The sequence below is a fragment of the Pleurodeles waltl genome, chromosome 3_1, assembly GCF_031143425.1.
Source record: "Pleurodeles waltl isolate 20211129_DDA chromosome 3_1, aPleWal1.hap1.20221129, whole genome shotgun sequence".
Lineage (NCBI taxonomy): Eukaryota > Metazoa > Chordata > Amphibia > Caudata > Salamandridae > Pleurodeles > Pleurodeles waltl.
Window position 1 is genome coordinate 1,638,033,939 of NC_090440.1, and position 18,635 is coordinate 1,638,052,573.

General features: G+C 44.1%; 1 protein-coding gene across 1 annotated transcript in view; it reads left to right on the plus strand.

Moving 5' to 3' along the window:
- Window positions 1-18,635, plus strand: part of GORASP2 (golgi reassembly stacking protein 2) — a 256,823-nt gene that overhangs the window by 165,188 nt on the left and 73,000 nt on the right. Inside the window, exon 9 of the mRNA XM_069225319.1 lies at window positions 7,625-7,708. Coding sequence (XP_069081420.1) covers window positions 7,625-7,708 — 84 coding nt within the window. The remainder of the gene's footprint in view (window positions 1-7,624; window positions 7,709-18,635) is intronic.

The window sequence follows — 18,635 nt, forward strand, 5'->3', positions numbered from 1 at the left end:
TACACGCATCTGCTAAAGACATCGGCAGCTACCTACTGCACTTACAAAAGTCAAAGCTATCTTTTTCATCCATTAAAATACATCTCACCACAATTTCAGCTTATCTGCAAATTACACACTCAATATCACTATTTATTATCCTAGTCATAAAGGCTTTTATGGAAGGCCTAAAGAGAATTATCCCACCAAGGATGCCGCCAGTTCCTTCGTGGAACCTTAACATTGTCTTAACACGGCTCATGGGTCCACCGTTTGAACCCATCTCACTCATGTGAGATACAATACTTAACATGGAAAGTAGCTTTTCTAATTGCCATCACATCTCTAAGAGAGTAAATGAAATACAAGCATTTACCATACAAGAACCCTTTATTCAGATACACAAGCATAAGGTAGTTTTACGAACAAATCCTAAGTTCTTACCAAAAGTCATATCACTGTTCCACTTGAATCAAACAGTAGAGCTACCAGTGTTCTTTCCAGAGCCAGATTCTGTAGCTGAAAGAGCACTACATACATTAGACATCAAAAGAGCGTTAATGTACTACATTGACAGAACAAAACAAATTCGGAAAACAAAACAATTGTTCGTTGCTTTCCAAAAACCTCATACAGGAAACCCAATATCCAAAAAAGGCATTGCTAGATGGATAGTTAAATGCATTCAAACCTGTTATCTCAAAGCAAAAAGAGAACTGCCTATAACGCCAAAGGCACACTCAACTAGAAAGAAAGGTGCTACCATGGCCTTTCTAGGAAACATTCCAATGACTGAAATATGTAAGGCAGCCACATGGTCTACGCCTCATACATTTACCAAGCACTACTGCGTGGATGTGTTAACAGCACAACAAGCCACAGTAGGACAAGCAGTACTACGAACTTGGTTTCAAACAACGTCAACTCCTATAGGCTGAACCACCGCTTTTGGGGAGATAACTGCTTACTTGTATATGCACAGCATGTGTATCTGCAGCTACACATGCCATTGAACGGAAAATGTCACTTACCCAGTGTACATCTGTTCGTGGCATGAGACGCTGCAGATTCACATACGCCCACCCGCCTCCCCGGGAGCCTGTAGCCGTTTAGAAGTTGATCTTGAACATTTGTAAATTTGTAAATAGATCACTTTAAACCACATTATGCACATACATATTTACTCCATTGCATGGGCACTATTACTATAATACACAACTCCTACCTCACCCTCTGCGGGGAAAACAATCTAAGATTGAGTCGACGCCCATGCGCAATGGAGCCGAAAGGGGAGGAGTCCCTCGATCTCGTGACTCGAAAAGACTTCTTCGAAGAAAAATAACTTGTAACACTCCGAGCCCAACACTAGATGGCGGGATGTGCACCGCATGTGAATCTGCAGCGTCTCATGCCACGAACAGATGTACACTGGGCAAGTGACATTTTCCATATATATATATATATATATATATATATATATATATAAAAAATACCTTCTATTTTTGTAAATTGGTGTGGGTCTCCTTATTGAGTCATGGGTCGTATTTATTGATTGCGTGCCTATGGTAAATGTCTAACACACTTCTCTGATAAGCTTAAAGCTGATCGACCACACTACCCCCTAAGAGAGCATCTTGGGATTGCTAGAGCAAGCTTCTTTCCTTCAGTAAGGGAACCACTGGACTCTGCACAGTATATCTCATTTTGATATACTACATCAAGAGCCAGCTTCCTTCACTCTCTTGGAAGGTTGCGTTTTAGGTGCCCATTACTTCACTTAGGTGTGTCAGTGAGCGCCATGCATTAACCTTGGAAGTACCTTTCTTTCAGCTACACAGAGATAAGGTAGTTAATCGAACTAACCCAAAGTTCCTTCTGAAGGTGGTTTCGCTTTCCACCTCAATTAGTCAGTTGAATTGCCTGTTTCCTTTCTGAAGCCTGATTCAGTTGCAGAAATTGCCCTTCAAATACGAGACGTAAAAAGAGCTTTAATGTATTATACTGAGCGAGCTAAAGAGTTCTGTAAAACCAAACAATTCTTTGTTGCGTTTTCACCCCCTAGCAATGGAAAACCAGTATCTAAATTGGGCATTTCGAGATGGATAATTAAATAAGAACTTTGCCCACACCTCCTACAACACAGTACCCATAAGGTAGGAGCTTCTATGACTTTCATGGGCAATATGCCAATAGCTGAAATTTGTAAAGCAGCTAAATAGTCTACACCACACACTTTCACTAAACATTATTGTGTGGCTGTATTAGCACGCCAACAAGCAAATGTATGACAGGCAGTACTACGTGCCCTTTTTCAAACAACTGCAACACTCACAGGTTAGCCACCACTTTCTGGAGGGCACTGCTTTACAATCTATGCAGAGCATGTCTATTTACAGCTACACATGCCTCAAATGGAAATGTTACTTACCCTGTAAGCATCTTAAAGAAATGCTCCAAAGGTCCAACACACCCCTGCTGTCACACATGGCCCATCGTTGAAACAAACTGTGGATCACCAAGTGAGGTTTGTACCACTTGTTCCTCAAATGGTTACTTATCCTGCGAAAATGTAGGTGAAGCCACCCAAAATTAGGAGTTAATATCAGTCCTGGACGATGCGTATGGAAGAAAAGTTAATCCATTTTGGTGTTCAAGATCAAAGAAACCTGATCGTAGTGGTATTGTTCATCTAAAACATCCTTTATTGCAAGATGTGAGAGACAGCCAACACGTGTTTCACCCCTCACATAGGCTTTCTCAAAACAAAAGTCGACGTCTACAAACTGATTTGTTATTGAAAATGTTATCAAATCCCTTTGTGAAAAAAAAATGAAGCCATTAGCCCAAGTGAAGAAGGCATCCAGTGAAATCAAAATGTCACTGTTTTTAGTGCATATCAATTCATTCCAGGTGAGACAAGTTCACATTGCCAGCAGGTATCAAAAAAACGGAATCCCTCTGGCAACGGGTCCAGATAAACAGAGGAACATGGTGCTGGCATATAGTAATGTAAACATGCATTGTGATGACAAAAGTAGGATCAATTCAGCATGCAGTAGGTCTAATTATTGGTGTGCTTAACGAGAAATGCAATGTGGATATAGTCTCAGAGCACACCACAAACTGTAGTAACTGGATTGAGATACCTAATTAGGATAGAACCAAGTGAGTTAGAAGGAAATGTAAGAGTGCAGGAATAGATAGGTAAATTACACCACAAGAAAAAGTAGCATAAATTAATACTAAACAGTTTACCAACAACAGTAACACATGGATACTTTAGTATAATCTGTCATATTCATAAATTCAAGTGAATTGTAGCAAATTCTTCTTCCAAATAGGGTCTAGAGAGTACATAATTTACATCCAATCACAACAGGTCTTACAGGAGGCTGAGCATTAATAATAGATACTCATTAAGAGAAACAATGTATGTTATCAGTTGTGAAAGAGAATGTATCAGCACAACAGGTAGTTTAAGTGAGGGAGAAGCAAATGACAAGTCAGGTACAATTGCAAGGTATAACGAGGTGAACAGTTAGCCACGAAAGGGTAATATAATCATAGAGCTGAGGGATAAGTGGTCCACGGGGTTACGTCGAGCACAGTGCAAGTGAACGTGGGTGAGCGGACTGGGATAGAGTAGACCATTTCAAGTGGTGGTGCCAGAGTGCAGGTGCCTGTACACAAGGGTGATCCAGTCGTGGAGCGAAAATGAATACTTGTCCCCGGGGTGAGGTCGATAGGAGTGCAAATTACTAAAGGTTCGGCCCACCATTTATCAGATAAAGGAAGGTTAAGGAAACAGCACTTCTGACTTACCAGGGCCCCGGGCTGAATCCTATGTCACCGTGTCTAAATCCTGATGGCGTTGTCATCCGTCACCATGTTGGGAATATGGGGCTAATGTAGAGGGGCAGGAGTCCTACCTTAGTTTCTATGGGTGGCCTAAAGGAAAAAGTTACACAGTGAAAATAGAAAGAGTGTGAAGGAACGCTGCCTATTGTCGGCAGGAACATTCCAAACATAGAGCTGGAGAGACGAGGAGGTGAAATGCTCGGCCCATGCAAAGTGTTCCTTTCTAGGGGATTATTAATGAGGCGTAGTTAATGAGTTGAGAAATTACTAAAGGCAGGTATAATAAACTGAACTGCTAACACAGAATAAGCGGTAAACCAAAAGCTCTCTGGAAAGCCATATTCCAAGCCTGAGACTAGAAAGAAAATTGGGTCAGTTGTGGAGCCGTAACGGTATGTTGCTACAACAGCGAGTGTTATAAAAGAGACATACCCTGTTGGATGATACAGTTACCCTTGGTCAAAGGTGAGAGGTGGGCCACTAAAAATGGAGTAGATTTAAGAAACAAATTGAAATGATGTAGCTCCTGCTGGGATATTTATGATAACTGTAGGATATTAGGAATCTATGTAGGTACCTGCTGGAATTCAGTTGCAAAAAATGTGATCACATGTGTCAGTTTTACATATGATATAAAAGTAAAACAAATGACATATAACATCGGCAAATCTATTTCTTATACAGAGAAGTAACGAAAACCTCACTAGAGGGGATTACCCATTGGTTATTAACAGTAGTGGAAAAATAAAATAGAAGTATTACCCATGCTATTGGCATGAGAGCCAAATTTTAACCAATTCCCCAAAGGTCTGGAGGTGCTTTTTGGGGGGAGAGGGGAAACAGGGGTTGGGGGGGGGGGGGGGGCAAGGTCAATGACTGACCAGAGCCCTTGTTTTATTGTCTTGATGGGAGTCTATATGTTACAGAAGAACTATGAGATGGTCTATATCAAATATCAAAGCCAGTAGTGCCATTCTTCATCTTTGTTCAAGCCATGTTGTACTGTATCAAAGCTGATGATCAAGGCACTGTCTTGTTTTCTTAGTTGCAGTTTTATAAGTCCACAAAAGGTAAATGTTCATTGGTGAGGATGGTTAGAGAGGAAGTGTTCAACCAATAGCAGTTTCAAATCATCCTTGCGGATGCTGCGATAATGTTCCTGGATTCTAGGTTTTAAAGATCTAATGAAACTTTCTATGTAGTGCTGGTTGCATGGGCATGTAATGAGGTAGACCACATTAGTGCTGTCACAGTTGATGAAATCCCATATTAACATCCTATGACAATTGAATAGGACTTGTTTTGTTTTGGATTTACATAATTTACAACTTGAGCTTCTGGTGCAAGTATAAAAGCCAGTCGTCTTTTGTAGGAAGTGTTTGATTGCCTTCTTTTCATAGAGGAAAGAAGGGCATAATCTGTCCCTTAAGTTTTGTGCTCTTTTAAAGCTCATCTGTGGGAATGGGTGAATCCTCTTTACAATGGATGGATTGTGGGTAAGGAGAGATCAATGTTTGTGGAGGAGTTTCTGAATATGATGTGTCCATTGCTAAAATTGGTTATGAAGCAGACTGGTGTTTGTGCTTCCATCATTTTTGGTTTATAAAGCATATCATTTCGATCAATTTTGGAAAATTGTGTCCTTGTTTTGTTTAATTCGGATACATCATACCCTCTACCAGGCGTTCAGTGATTTCCACTGCTTTCAAGTTGTAGTCTTCAATTTTGCTGCAATTCAGTCTTGTGCATCTATGTTCCCCAGCTGGGATGTTCATTATTGTGCTATGTGGATGACAGCTAGATACATGGAGAATGGAATTTGTGGCAGTGTGATTCCTATGGATCTTAGTGTGTAGTTGATTCTGTTCAATATACGGAGTAGGGTCTAGGAACTCAGTTGAGTCTTTTGAGATGGTATAAATCTCCTCAATCCCCCCTTTGTTTGGTGTTAAGGTTTTTAAAACGTGTCAGAGCTGGGTTTCTCAGCCTTGCAAAATTAGCAAAATATAATCTGTCTACAGTCCCCCAAAAATAATGTTATCGGAGAAACCGTCCATGTTTTCATTCCATAACCAATGTTTTTCCACTTCCCCCATCAGGAGGCAGGCATATGGAGGAGCAAAGCGAGCTCCCATCGCAGCCCTTTGTGTTTGGAGATAATATTCACCTTTAAAGAGGAAGAAGTTATTTTTCAGACAAATAGACAATTTATTCAGAATCGTGTTATTTCTTTCGCAGAGATGTACTGACCGTTTTGATAGACATCTGTGCACTGCTTACTCCATCTTGATGTTTAATAGAGATGTAGACCCTGTAAGCATCTGTTCGTGACATGTAGTGCTGTAGATTCACATGCACCCACCTTCCTCTCCGGACACTTGTGGCTGGTGCAGTTTCTTCTTAGGGGTTCTTTTGCATGGACATCTCTTTACTGGTTCTTATTCACACTCCATTCTCACCTGCCAGTGGGAAAACAGTCGAACAGTGGAGACGATGCCATGCACATTATCACCAAGAGGAGGGGTCACTTTACGTTGTGACTCAAAAGACTTCATCAAAGAAAAACAACTTGCACACATCCAGAACGAACACTAGATGGCGGAAGTATGCAGAGCATATGAATCTACAGCACTACATGCCACAAACAGATGCTTACAGGCTAAAATATTTCATTACATATGATACTCTTAAAATGTTTATACTTAGCTGTGTTTCCTTTATGTTACTAATCATTTATGTATTTAAAAAGGTGGTCTGGAGGAGATGGTAGTCCAAGCCAACACTCCTTATGTTCATGACATAGGCTAGCTTTTCCTGTTTGCTGACTTAATCCATTTCTACATACATGCAGTACTTAAGAGATACCTATTGATCAGACCAGCAAGCAAATACTGTCACAGAAATGTGTTGACAACCTTGTGACAACCTATGGAACTTTGGGGGCAAGCATTTATATAGGAGCAACATAGGAGCAGATTAAATAAATAGGTTAATTTTCCTCTTTCATGTTATATATTTTGGAGGGGAAGCGGGGATAAATTTGCTTTGATCCAAACGATGAAAATGTTGGCACAGTAAACTTCTTTGAACATGTGGTAGTACAATTTAATACATTTTAAACATGAGTGAGGTGAGAGGACTTTAATATGCGACATGTTCACATTTATTAAATGTTTGAGTTAATTAGACTCCAACTTGTCACTTTTATTATAGTTCAGTTAACAGAATACATCCATCTAAATGTATATTTTTTAATATAAGCTATAATGCCCTGTTACACCACTCAAGCAACTTGTAGAATAAGGATAATTTGCAAAACTAATTAGTTTTTTCTTCCTTGATTTATAATGTTGTTAATGTGGAGAAGCTCATTTTTCACTTGCTCAAATTGTGTGGTTAATTGTTAATGCCTTATTGGATTTTTGTTTCACCCACTGCAAGTGTTAACTCCTTTTCCTACAATATTGATTTAATTGAATTTAAAGTTTGGGGCCCTGGGTGGGACCAAGACTGTGGTTCTAATATAATTTTGTAGAACCTGTGGCTCAAGAACATATCTGTTATTGCCATGGATTGTTATTGTTCAGTTTGTTACATTAGATTAAAATGAATAAAGATACTTCAGGGTAATTTGAAAGTCAGGTTTGTTTAAATTTGACTATGCCTTCCATTAAGCAATTTTATGCAGCGCCATCATATGTTAATTTGGTACTTTAAAGTGTATTTGGCTGCTAAAAAAGTGGATTACTATCCTTACATTCCATCCTGGAACATTTCTTTGTTTTAGGTGTTCCAGTACCATTTTTACCACCACAGGTATATCCATCCCTCAGCTCTGTGACACCTCTTAACCCAGCAACTACACTACCAGGTAAATGTGCAGGTGGTTGTGATCTATGCTTTACTGAAAGAATCTTTTGTTTAAGAGTGTCTGACAGCAGTTGTGAGGGGAAGTTCAGAAATTATAGTGGGACTTAATGGAACAATATGATTTCTTCATGTGGCACCAGAATTTAAATATGTGTTTTTGGATATTGAGCAACAGTGAAATTCCTCTTGTCCTGCTTGACATCATCCTTTTGGACAGTCTGCACTCACGAAGAACATATATGTAGAACTGCAGGTACAGTGTTTCTGTTGGTGACATGTTCTGCTCTGTATACACCTTTGTTACTTTTAGGCCAAACACTACTCCTTAAAGAAATATTTGTGAGATGATGCTGTGAACGCTTTCAGCAATAACCTCACTGGTGGCTCAAAATGTTAGTCATTCCTTTGAAGACATCAAAAGCACAAAAGGGCTCTCTCCTTGAAGTACCTGTATTGCCATTTTAAAACTTTCCGATGCAGATGTTCTGAGTCTCAGGTAGTTGTAGCTGTAGTGTGCTCAACATCTACGTCATTAACCTGAAATGTGTGGCTTCACTGGCTAATCATTCAAGCCGGTATCAAATTCAAAGCCATCCAGCTGACTGAACCTCGGTGTATATATAATGTAGCAAAATGGCCCTTGTTGCAGAGACAACCCTGCCCCCCCCCCCCCCCAGCACACACGCACACACACTTTTTGCCTGATATTGATTGTGACTTGACTGAGAGTGTGCTCGGACCCTGCTAACCAGGCCCCAGCACCAGTGTTCCATTGTTTCCACAATTGCCACACCCCTAGCACACAGATAAGTCCCTTGTAAAAGGTACCAGTGGTACCAAGGACCTTGTGACCAGGGAAGGTCCCTAAGGGCTGCAGCATGTGTTGTGCCACCCTAAGGGACCCCTCACCTAACACATGCATACTGCCATTGCAGGTTGTGCATGTTGGTGGGGAGAAAAAGGCAAAGTCGACATGGCATCCCCTCAGGGTGCCATGCCCACAAAACGCAGCCTGTGGCATAGGTAAGTCACCCCTCTAGCAGGCCTTAAAGCCCTAAGGCAGGGTGCACTATACCACAGGTGAGGGCGTAGCTGCATGAGCAATATGCCTCTACAGTGTCTAAGTCCATTCCCTAGATATTGTAAGTACAGTGTGGCCTTATTAAGTATATTGTCTGGGAGTTTGTCAAAACCAGCTCCATAATGGCTACCCTGAATACTGGGAAGTTTGGTATCAAACTTCTCAGAATAATAAACCCATACTGATGCCAGTGTTGGATTAATGTAAAAAAGTGCACACAGAGGGCATCTTACAGATGCCCCCTGTATTTTACCCAATCCTCTAGTGTAGGACGGACTGGTCTGTGCCCGCCTGCCACTAGCAGATGAGTTTCAGACCCCCTAGAGTGAGAGTCTTTGTGCTCCTTGGGGCCAGAAACCAAGCCTGCACTGGGTGGAGATGCTTCACACCTCCCCCCCTGCAGGAACTGTAACACCTAGCAGTGAGCCTTAAAGGCTCAGGCTTCGTGTTACAATGCCCCAGAGCACTCCAGCTAGTGAAGATGCCCAGCCCCCAGACAAAGCCCTCACTTTTGGCGGCAAGTCCGGAGGGATAATTAGAAAAAACAAGGAGGAGTAACCACCTCAACCAGGACCACCTCTAAGGTGTCCAGAGCTGAAGTGACCCCCTCCTTGCAGAATTCTCCATCTTGATTTGGAGGATAGGGACAGGAATGTGCCTCCTTCCCCAAAGGGAGTGAGCACAAGGAGGGTGTAACCACCCTCCAGGACAGTAGCCATTGGCTACTGCCCTCTAACCCTACAAACGCCCCTAAATCTAGTCAGAGTCCTGATGACCTCACAAGAAGGACTGCTCAGCTGAAACCCCAGCAGAGAAGGAAAGGAGACCACAACTGACTTGGCCCCATCCCTACCGGCCTGTCTCCTGCTTCTAAGAACCTGCAGAAGAAAGGCAAGGCGTCCTGCAGGTCCAGCGACCTCTGAAAAACCTCCAGAGTACTGCCTGCATCACAGAGGATCAATAACTCCTGTGGGCAGCAGCCCTGTCCAAAGAAGAACAGACGAAGAAACCTCTTCTGTACTCCCACCAGAAGCGTGAGTCCTAACCACTCTGCACCAGACACCCACGGCCCGAGTCCAGGTGGCCCAGCCGACCAGAGAGGATACCCAGGCGACAGCGACCAAGAGCCCACCCTGGGTTGACCTCTCCACACCTCCATGACTACGTCTGCAGAGGGAATCCCGAGGACCCCCCTGACCGTGACTGTCCTGGACAAAGATAACTGATGCCAAAGGACCCACTCCACCCGCAGCCCCCAGGCCTTGGAGAAATAGACACCCGGTGCAGCGACGATTTACAGGCGGCCCTCTTCCCAGTCTGACCGGTGGTGTGCCCGAGACACCCCCTGGACCTCACCTGCAGCCCCTGAGTGACCCCCGGGGTCCCCTCATAGAGTTTCATTGAAAACACGACGCCCTGTTTGCACCCGGCTGCCCCAGTGCCGCTAAGGGTGTGGGATTGGTGTCCCTCTAATCTCCCCTCCCCCCCCGGTCTGCCCTCCGAGCCGCGCGTACTTAACTACTGGTAGACCGAATTCCGAGTACCCCCAGTCTCCATAGGAGCCCACATTAAAATTGCTCAACTTTGACCACTGCACCCAACCGTCCCCGTGTTACGGGTGGTGGGTGTTTGGGGTTAACTTGAACCACCAACAACGGACTACCTAAAACCCGGAGATTGGAACTGTAAGTCATATACTTACCTCTAAAACTGTACTTTATTTTCTTCCCCCAGGAACTGTTCTGAAAATTCACTGTCCACTTTTAAAATAAATATTCTCTGTTTTCTTAAAAACTGTTTACTTGACTAAAGTGAAACAGTTACATTGATGTCTATGCTAAGTACTTACCTGCAACATTATTTACTTCTGAACTGAGTCTTGTGGCTCTAGTAATAAAGTAACAAAAATATATTTTTCTATATAAAATCCTATTGGTCTGGAGTCAAGTCATTGAGGCTGTATTTCTTCTATTGCTTGTGTGTGTACAACAAATGCTTAACACTACCCTCTGATATGCCTAACTGCTCGACCACACTACCACGAATAGAGCATTAGTATTATCTATTATTTCCTCTGTCAAGTCTCTGGGGAACCCCTGGAATCTGTGCACACTATATCTCATTTTGATATAGTATATACCTACCCAGCTTCCTACATATAGTCAATCCTCTTAGTGGACTGGAGGAACTCGTAAGGCACAAACTGGTACTGAAATCTCCTAAATTCATACATCAGAAGCACCAAACTAGAATTTTGCAGGTACTGATTCACATTAAAACTGCAACCTACCCGTTCATCTTTCATAAAACTGCAAAGAGGATTCGCCTCCCTCTATCTCTTTCTTTCTATCTTTCTTTAGAACTAAGACTGGAGTCGGCAGTCACATGGAGGTTTGAAGCATGCCTTAATTGAGGTTCTCCCCACGCTATCTCGCACGTTAGACAATCAACTGAACAACCTTAATCGTGTACTAATAGAGTAATTAAAGAGTTAACCAGATTACTTATCAGGGCTTTTCCTCCCACCTGTGTTATGTCACTTAAATACTGTTGTATCACAGTTAAGTCTGTTCTGACCTATCCAGTGAACGGAATTGAAATAACTTTCTTCGAAAATTGCTTTTGTTCTAGCACTTAACTCAGCCAGAAGATTCAGCTGAATTTGGGCATTCTCAATACAGAAACTGTCTTTCTGGGATTGTAAAAAAAAAAAAAAAAAAAAAAAGAGTTATTTTGAGAACATATCTTTGTTTTAGCACTAAAGTAGCCATGGATTTTCATCTCAATAACCTCCTTCTCAGTAACCTTAAAAACCTTTTTCCAAAACCCTCCCAACACATCTAAAAGGATGCTACATAGCTTGGATGTCACAAGATGCATTACATTTTACATACATAGAATAAATGACCTTTTTAAGTTGGATAAGTTGTTAGTAGCTTTTAGGTGTCCCCCAGAAAGAAAAACCATTATCGAAGCAGGGGATAGCTTGTTGGGTGGAAGCAGGTACATCATTCTGTCAGTCCAGTGCATGTTGCCCACTTCTAGGTCCAGTTTCTGCACATTCAACGATTTGCATCTCCAATCCGACTGCCCTCTTTGTAGGAGTCCTGTTATTGGATTTTTGCAGGACATCTGCTTGGGAAATACATCTATACCTATATTTAGCACGACTGCCTGGAAGTCGAGATGTCAAGATGCAGCAGTGGGACAAGCAATTTTTGATTATAAAGTTTGCATGGAAAAACGTTCTTTTCCATGAACATGATTACATGACTATAGGAAAATGGCTCCTTGTTGCAGTTACCCTCCCCCCCCACTTTTTGCCTGATATTGATGCTGACTTGACTGAGTGTGCTGGGACTCTGCTAACCAGGCCCCAGCACCAGTGTTCTTTCACTAAAAATGTACCATTGTTCCCCCAATTGGCACACCTCTGGCACATAGAGAAGTCCCTTATAAAAGGTACCAGTGGTACCAAGGGCCCTCTGATCAGGGAAGGTCCCTAATGGCTGCAGCATGTGTTGTGCCACCCTAGGGGACCCCTCACCTAACACATGCACACTGTCATTCCAGATTGTGTGTGTTGTGGTGAGAAAAAGGTAAAGTCGACATGGCACCCCCCTCATGGTGCCATGTACACAAAATACTGCCTGTGACATAGGTAAGTCACCCCTCTCTCTAGCAGACCTTAAAGCCCTAAGGCAGGGTGCACTATACCACAGGTGAGGGCATAGACACTGTAGGGGCATATTGCTCATGCAGCTAAGTCCATTCTTAGACATTGTAAGTACAGTGTGGCCATATTAAGTTCATGGTCTGGGAGTTTGTCAAAACGAACGCCACAGTTCCGTAATGGCTACACTGAACACTGGGTATTTTGGTATCATACTTCTCAGAATAATAAACCCACACTGATGCCAGTGTTGGATTTATTACAAAAATGCAAACAGAGGGCATCTTAGAGATGCCCCCTGTATTTTACCCAATCCTTCAGTGCAGGACTGACTGGTCTGTTTCAGCCTGCCACTGAGAGACGAGTTTCTGACCCCCTGGGGTGAGTGCCTTTTGTGCACTCTGTGGTCAGAAACAAAGCCTGTCCTGGGTGGAAGTGCTTCACACCTCCCCCTGCAGGAACTGTAACACCTGGCGGTGAGCCTCAAAGACTCAGGCCTGGTGTTACAATGCCCCCAGGGCACTCCAGTCAGTGGAGATGCCCGCCCCCTGGACGATCCCCCACTTTTGGCAGCAAGTCCAGAGGAATAATGAGAAAAACAAGGAGGAGTCACCCCTCCAGCCAGGTCCATCCCTAAGGTGACCAGAGCTGAAGTGACCCCCTCCTTGAGAAATCCTCCATCTTTCTTTGTAGGATTAGGACCGATAGGGATGTGCCCCTCTCCCCAGAGGGATTGAGCACAAGGAGGGTGTAGCCACCCTCAAGGACAGTAGCCATTGGCTACTGCCCCCTGACCCTAACACACCCCTATATTTAGTATTTAAGGGCGAACCTGAACCCAGCTCTTGAGATTCCCGTCCACCTAAAGAAAGAAGGACTGCTGAGCTGAAAACCCCTCGGAGATGAGGAGACAACAACTGACTCGTCCCCAGCCCTACCGACCCGTCTCCTGCTTCAAAAAGCTGTAAAAGAAGAAGCAACCCATTCTGCAGGACCAGCGATCCCTGAAAAGCCTCCAGAACTCTGCCTGCCTCACCGAGGACCAAAAAAGTCCTGTGGACAAGCGGACTGGTCCTACAAGAAGACAAAGAAACCATCTTTAAAGGGACTCCCACCTTACTCCAGAAGCGTGAGTCCAAACTACTCTGCACCCAACGCCCCTGGCCCGTGTCCAGAGGAACCAACCAGCCAGAGAGGACCCCAGGCGATTTCCAACTAAGTGTTCTCCCTGGGCTGCCCTCTCCACCCCTCCAAGACGATGCCTGCAGAGGGAATCCTGAGAATCCTCCTGACTGCAACTGCCTGGGACGAAGATATCCGATGCCTGGAGAAGCACTGCACCCGCAGCCCCCAGACCCCAGAGAAACCGACCACCGGTGCAGAAGTGACCAGCAGGAGGCCCTCTTCCCTGTCCAGTCGGTTGCTTGCCCTAGAAGCCCCCCTGTACCTTGCCTGCAGCACCTAAGTGACCCCCGGGTCTGCCCATTGAGTTCATTGGGAACCCAACGCCCTGTTTGCACCCTGCACCTGGTTGCCCCAGTGCCACTGAGGGTGCTTGTTTGGTTCCTATTGTGTCCCCCCCCCCCCCCCCCCGTCCCCCAGTTCTCTAAAGCTCCCTAGTCTACCCTCCGAAACGTGGGTACTTAACTGCAGGCAGACCGGAACCTGAGTACCTCCCTGTCTCCATAGGGGCCCACATTATTTTGGCTCCTGCTTGGCCTCTGCCCAGTGTTGCTGGTGCTGGGTGTTTGGGGTTATCTTGAACCCCCAACGATGGGCTACCTGTGCCCCAGAGACTGAACCCGTAAGTTTGTTACTTACCTCAAAAACTGTACTTTACTTACCTCCCCCAAGAACTGTTGAAAATTGCACTGTCCACTTTTAAAAAAACAAAATAGACCATTTTAAAGAAAACTGTGTACATTGTGGATTCCATTCAAAGTTCTAAGTATTACTATGCAAAGTACCTTTCATTTAATGTACTTACCTGTTAATGAAACTTGTGGTTCTAGAAATAAATTAAGAATATTTTTCTATATAAAAACCTGTTGGTCTGGAGTTAAGTCATTGAGTGTGTGTTTTCACTTATCACTTATTGCTTGTGTGTGTACACCAAATGGTTAACACTACCCTCTGATAAGCCTAACTTCTCGACCACGCTACCACAAATAGAGCATTAGTATTATCTATTATTGCCTCTGTCAAGCCTCTTGGGTCACCCCTGGACTCTGTGCAAACTATATCTCATTTTTACATAGTATATACAGAGCCAGCTTCCTACAGTACCTTTATTTTAATATGAAAGAAAATCCAGTTTTTGTCAGGGGCAAGAAGTTAGTAGTTGAATGTATATTGTGATGCCTCTTCATAGATAAAGTTGTCGTTTATTGATATTCAGAAGTGTTCAAATGTTTTTTTCATTTTTTGCAGTTTTATTCATTCATACTTTGTCAAATGTTAGCTATACAAAAGCCTCCTTTTAGAGTTTGGCGGATGGGGTACTCTGTCAAAAAAATTATTAATGTCCCGTCCACCAAACTCACACTTCCCCCTCCTTTATTTAGAGGCAGCTAAATGGCCATGTTTCCAAAGATGGAGCTTATGCTTGCTCCACCTAGGTATGACTTTGATCAGCGGCTTGTCTAGTATTGGGCTGTTGGTCAACATACCTCAGATCATTCACCCTAATAGGGCCGGTGTTCCAGCATTCTTTTTCATATTTGTGAACTCCAGTGAAAGCCTGGCTGTCTCGTACAGGAAACCAAAGAAATGATCTCCACATCCTAGGAGAAAATTACCAGCAGCATAGGCAAATTTTATTGTTGTTTTTCAGTGACAGGCTCCTGCTTCCGAAGTGACGCCAGCTGATGCAGAGGACTGCTTTCGAAAAGGGGCTTACATGTGGGGGGTGGGCATGATATGGGTTGACAACAAAATATGCTGCTTTTCTCGAAAAGTAATACGCAGTGAAGATGAGACGGAATTTGTGAACTGTGGGCATACAGGATATAATAGCTATGATGCATGCCTGTGCAAACTGCTTCAAAATAAAACATATATGTATTGACAATACTCAAGTAGGAATGACTGCAGGTGGAGGTGGAGGGGGAGTTGGGACTATTTTGTATGTATGTTGTTATTGTGACATTGCTGAACATATTTTATTGCAAATTTAGATGTGATGTCTTGATCCCATGAAACTCAATAAAGATTAATAGGAAAAAAGCTTCTGCTTTTGGAGTATGTTTTTGAAGAACAAAAACTTTACTGAGTGAGTGCATTCATCATGGCAGCCGCTCAGCAACATTTCAGTAACCTCAGTGGATCTGCTAGAAGGGTGACACTGCTGAAGGAATAGAGTTCCTCTGCTGCCTGACAGAGAGCTTAAAGTATGGTGGTTAATCTTAATCCTCTACTGCTCTGACAGATTTACTGCCACACTCTTAATTCAGAGCCCGAGTCATCTTTTGTGAGGATGCCTCTTCCTAAGGCCAGGGTTTAAAATGGTATGTTTTTGATGAGAAATTAAACAAGTCAGTGCATTAGTTGGATTTCAGTTCCAATAAGCTTGTGTTTTTCTCTACTTCTTTTTCTTTCTGCTTCGCTTTTGGGCTCATCCTGTGAATATTTGTAGATTTAAGAGTATTTCATGAGGGTCAACATTCTCAGTTTGATGGCATGTATGGCTGTAGATCCACATGCTCTGCATACTCCTGCCATCTTGCCTTGGGTCCGGAGTGGTGCAAGGTGTTCCCCTTCAAAGAAGTGTTCCGAGTCATGAGAGTGAGTGACTCCTTCTCTCTGTCATATTGCACCTGGGCATTGACTCCTTTGTTAGATTGATTTCTCTCCGCTGTCTGGTTCGGACGTGTGTGTCTCCGCTCTGTCTTTCGACTTACTGAGGTTCAATTTTTCTTTCAAATTTTACCTATTTCGACGTTATTGTTTTTGCTGACTCTTTTCCCGTCTTAGCGCTCTCCTCAGTTTGTCAGGTTGGGCACTGACCGACCACCCTTCAGGGCACCAACGCCCTCCTCAGGCTTACCTTCCTTGTAGCACCGAAGGAAAGGCTTCCCTGATGGAACAGATTCCATTCAGCTTCTTTCCTCGGTACCACTCCAAATTTCCACACACTGACCAGCATTTTGTGTGCAGCCTCTGCCTCTCCCTGTATCATCCAGAGGCTGACTGTGACGCCTGTAAATCCTCCCGATCCAAAAAGACTCTTTGAGACCAAAGAGCACATCTGTTGGAAATGGCCGCAAGACACCGGATACGGAGAGGAGTAGGCTCAAAAAGAGCCTGCGTGGGATGAAGAGGTCCTTTCCATCCAGGACAGCTCAGACTCTGACGCCAGTTGGACATTGAAAGCCACAAGATCACCTCGACCCAGTGTGAGAGTACCTTGGCCCCTCCTACCAACCATAAGACAAAAAAAAAAATAAAAAAACTCTCCACCCCTTCTCGAGGTCGCTGGGCCATGGATGGTACCGAAAGACTAGTTCAAAAGACCTGCCCTCCGGCTCTGCATCAGAACCATCTGGAATGCCCACGGCTTCTTCCTTCTTTGAGCTCTTTCTCCTGGAGATGGTCCCTGTTTCGAGCCACTTTGGTGCCAATCAAACCGCACTGACTGAAATCTTCAGCATCAAACAGAGCTGAAGTTCTCTGAACTTAGAGACTCAGGCCAATTTTCCTCTACTCCTTCTCCAGTGGATCCCATTGTGGAAACCATGGATGCATATCAGCACCACCTCAAAATACAGGAGGGTGCAGGCCGGATTATTGCCATGTCTTCCTCTCCTGTCCCCCTCAAGCAGGAACTCTTTCCAGGAGGATTTGGATGTTCCTTTAGCAACCAAAATGAGGTCCACAGACAAGGCCACGTAGACTTTCTCCACCACCTCCTCCTCCTTTCTTCACCTCCACCTCTAGCCCCTCCCCATTCTCCCATTTCACCCTCACAGGGAGATTACACACCCCAGGGTTCTCCTTTGTTTTCCATTGGGGGTTTGGAAGGGCCTCAAGAAGACACAGACCCTTGGAATGCTTATGATCCTGATCCTATTCCCTCTAATAACTCTGACATCTACCCTGCACGCTTCTCACCACCTGAAGACACTACCTCATACCAGCAGGTAGTAGCTAGGGCAGCTGCGTTCCACAACGTGGAGCTCCATAAGGACCCCATCGAGCAGGATTTCCTGTTTGATAGACTGACTACCACTCACAGGGACATAAAATATCTCCCTATGCTCCCTGGAATGCTTTGCCATGCAGAGGAGATCTTTAAAGAGCCTGTCTGTTCTAGAGTTATCACACCAAGGGTTGATAAGAAATATAAGCCATCTCTTTCTGCCCCTCTTTACATTAGGTCTCAGGTTCCACACAATTCTGTTGTCGCCACCACAGCTCGTAAGCGAGCCAATAGTCAGGCCACAGGGGCTTTTCTCTCCCTGAGAAAAAGAGCAAAAAGATTGACGCTGCTCGCAAGAGAGTTGCAACACAGGACCCAAATCACTGGCATATGACCAGCTTCCAAGCCCTGTTAGCCTGGTACGACCCAGCTCACTGGGATGAAATAGAGCAGCTCCTCCAGTTTCTTACCAACTGAGCAGCTCATAAGGGGGCAGTTGATAGTTGCAGAGGGGCAAGTGATTGCCAATAAGTCAATTCCATGTGCCCTGGGTGCTGCAGACACGGCAGCTTGCAGCACTAATAACCAGCGTCCTTCTCCGAGAGTCATGCTTGGCTGCATTGCTCTGGATTTAAACCTGACATCCAGCAGGCAGTCCTTAATATGCCCTTTGATAAGAAGCGCATGTTTGTGCCTCAAGTAGACACCACACTTAAGAAACTTAAAAACGATAGACACGGCTAAGGATATGGGTGCCCTTCAGACCCCTAACACAAATAGGCATTTTTCGTCTCCTTGAGTTCAGAGGTTCCTCCAAACACTCCACCTCTGAGGTGTCCACCTTCCATCCTAGGCAGCCTCAGTTCACCAATTCTAGAGGTTTCTACAGAGGCTGTTATAGTGGTACCAGTAATAAGGGGAGAGAAAAGAGCTCCACCTCACCTGGTTCCTCTTCCACTGCCAAGCAATGACTACCCCCTCAACCTCGCCCATCCTACACCTGTCGGGGGAAGACTCCAGCATTTTTACTCACACTG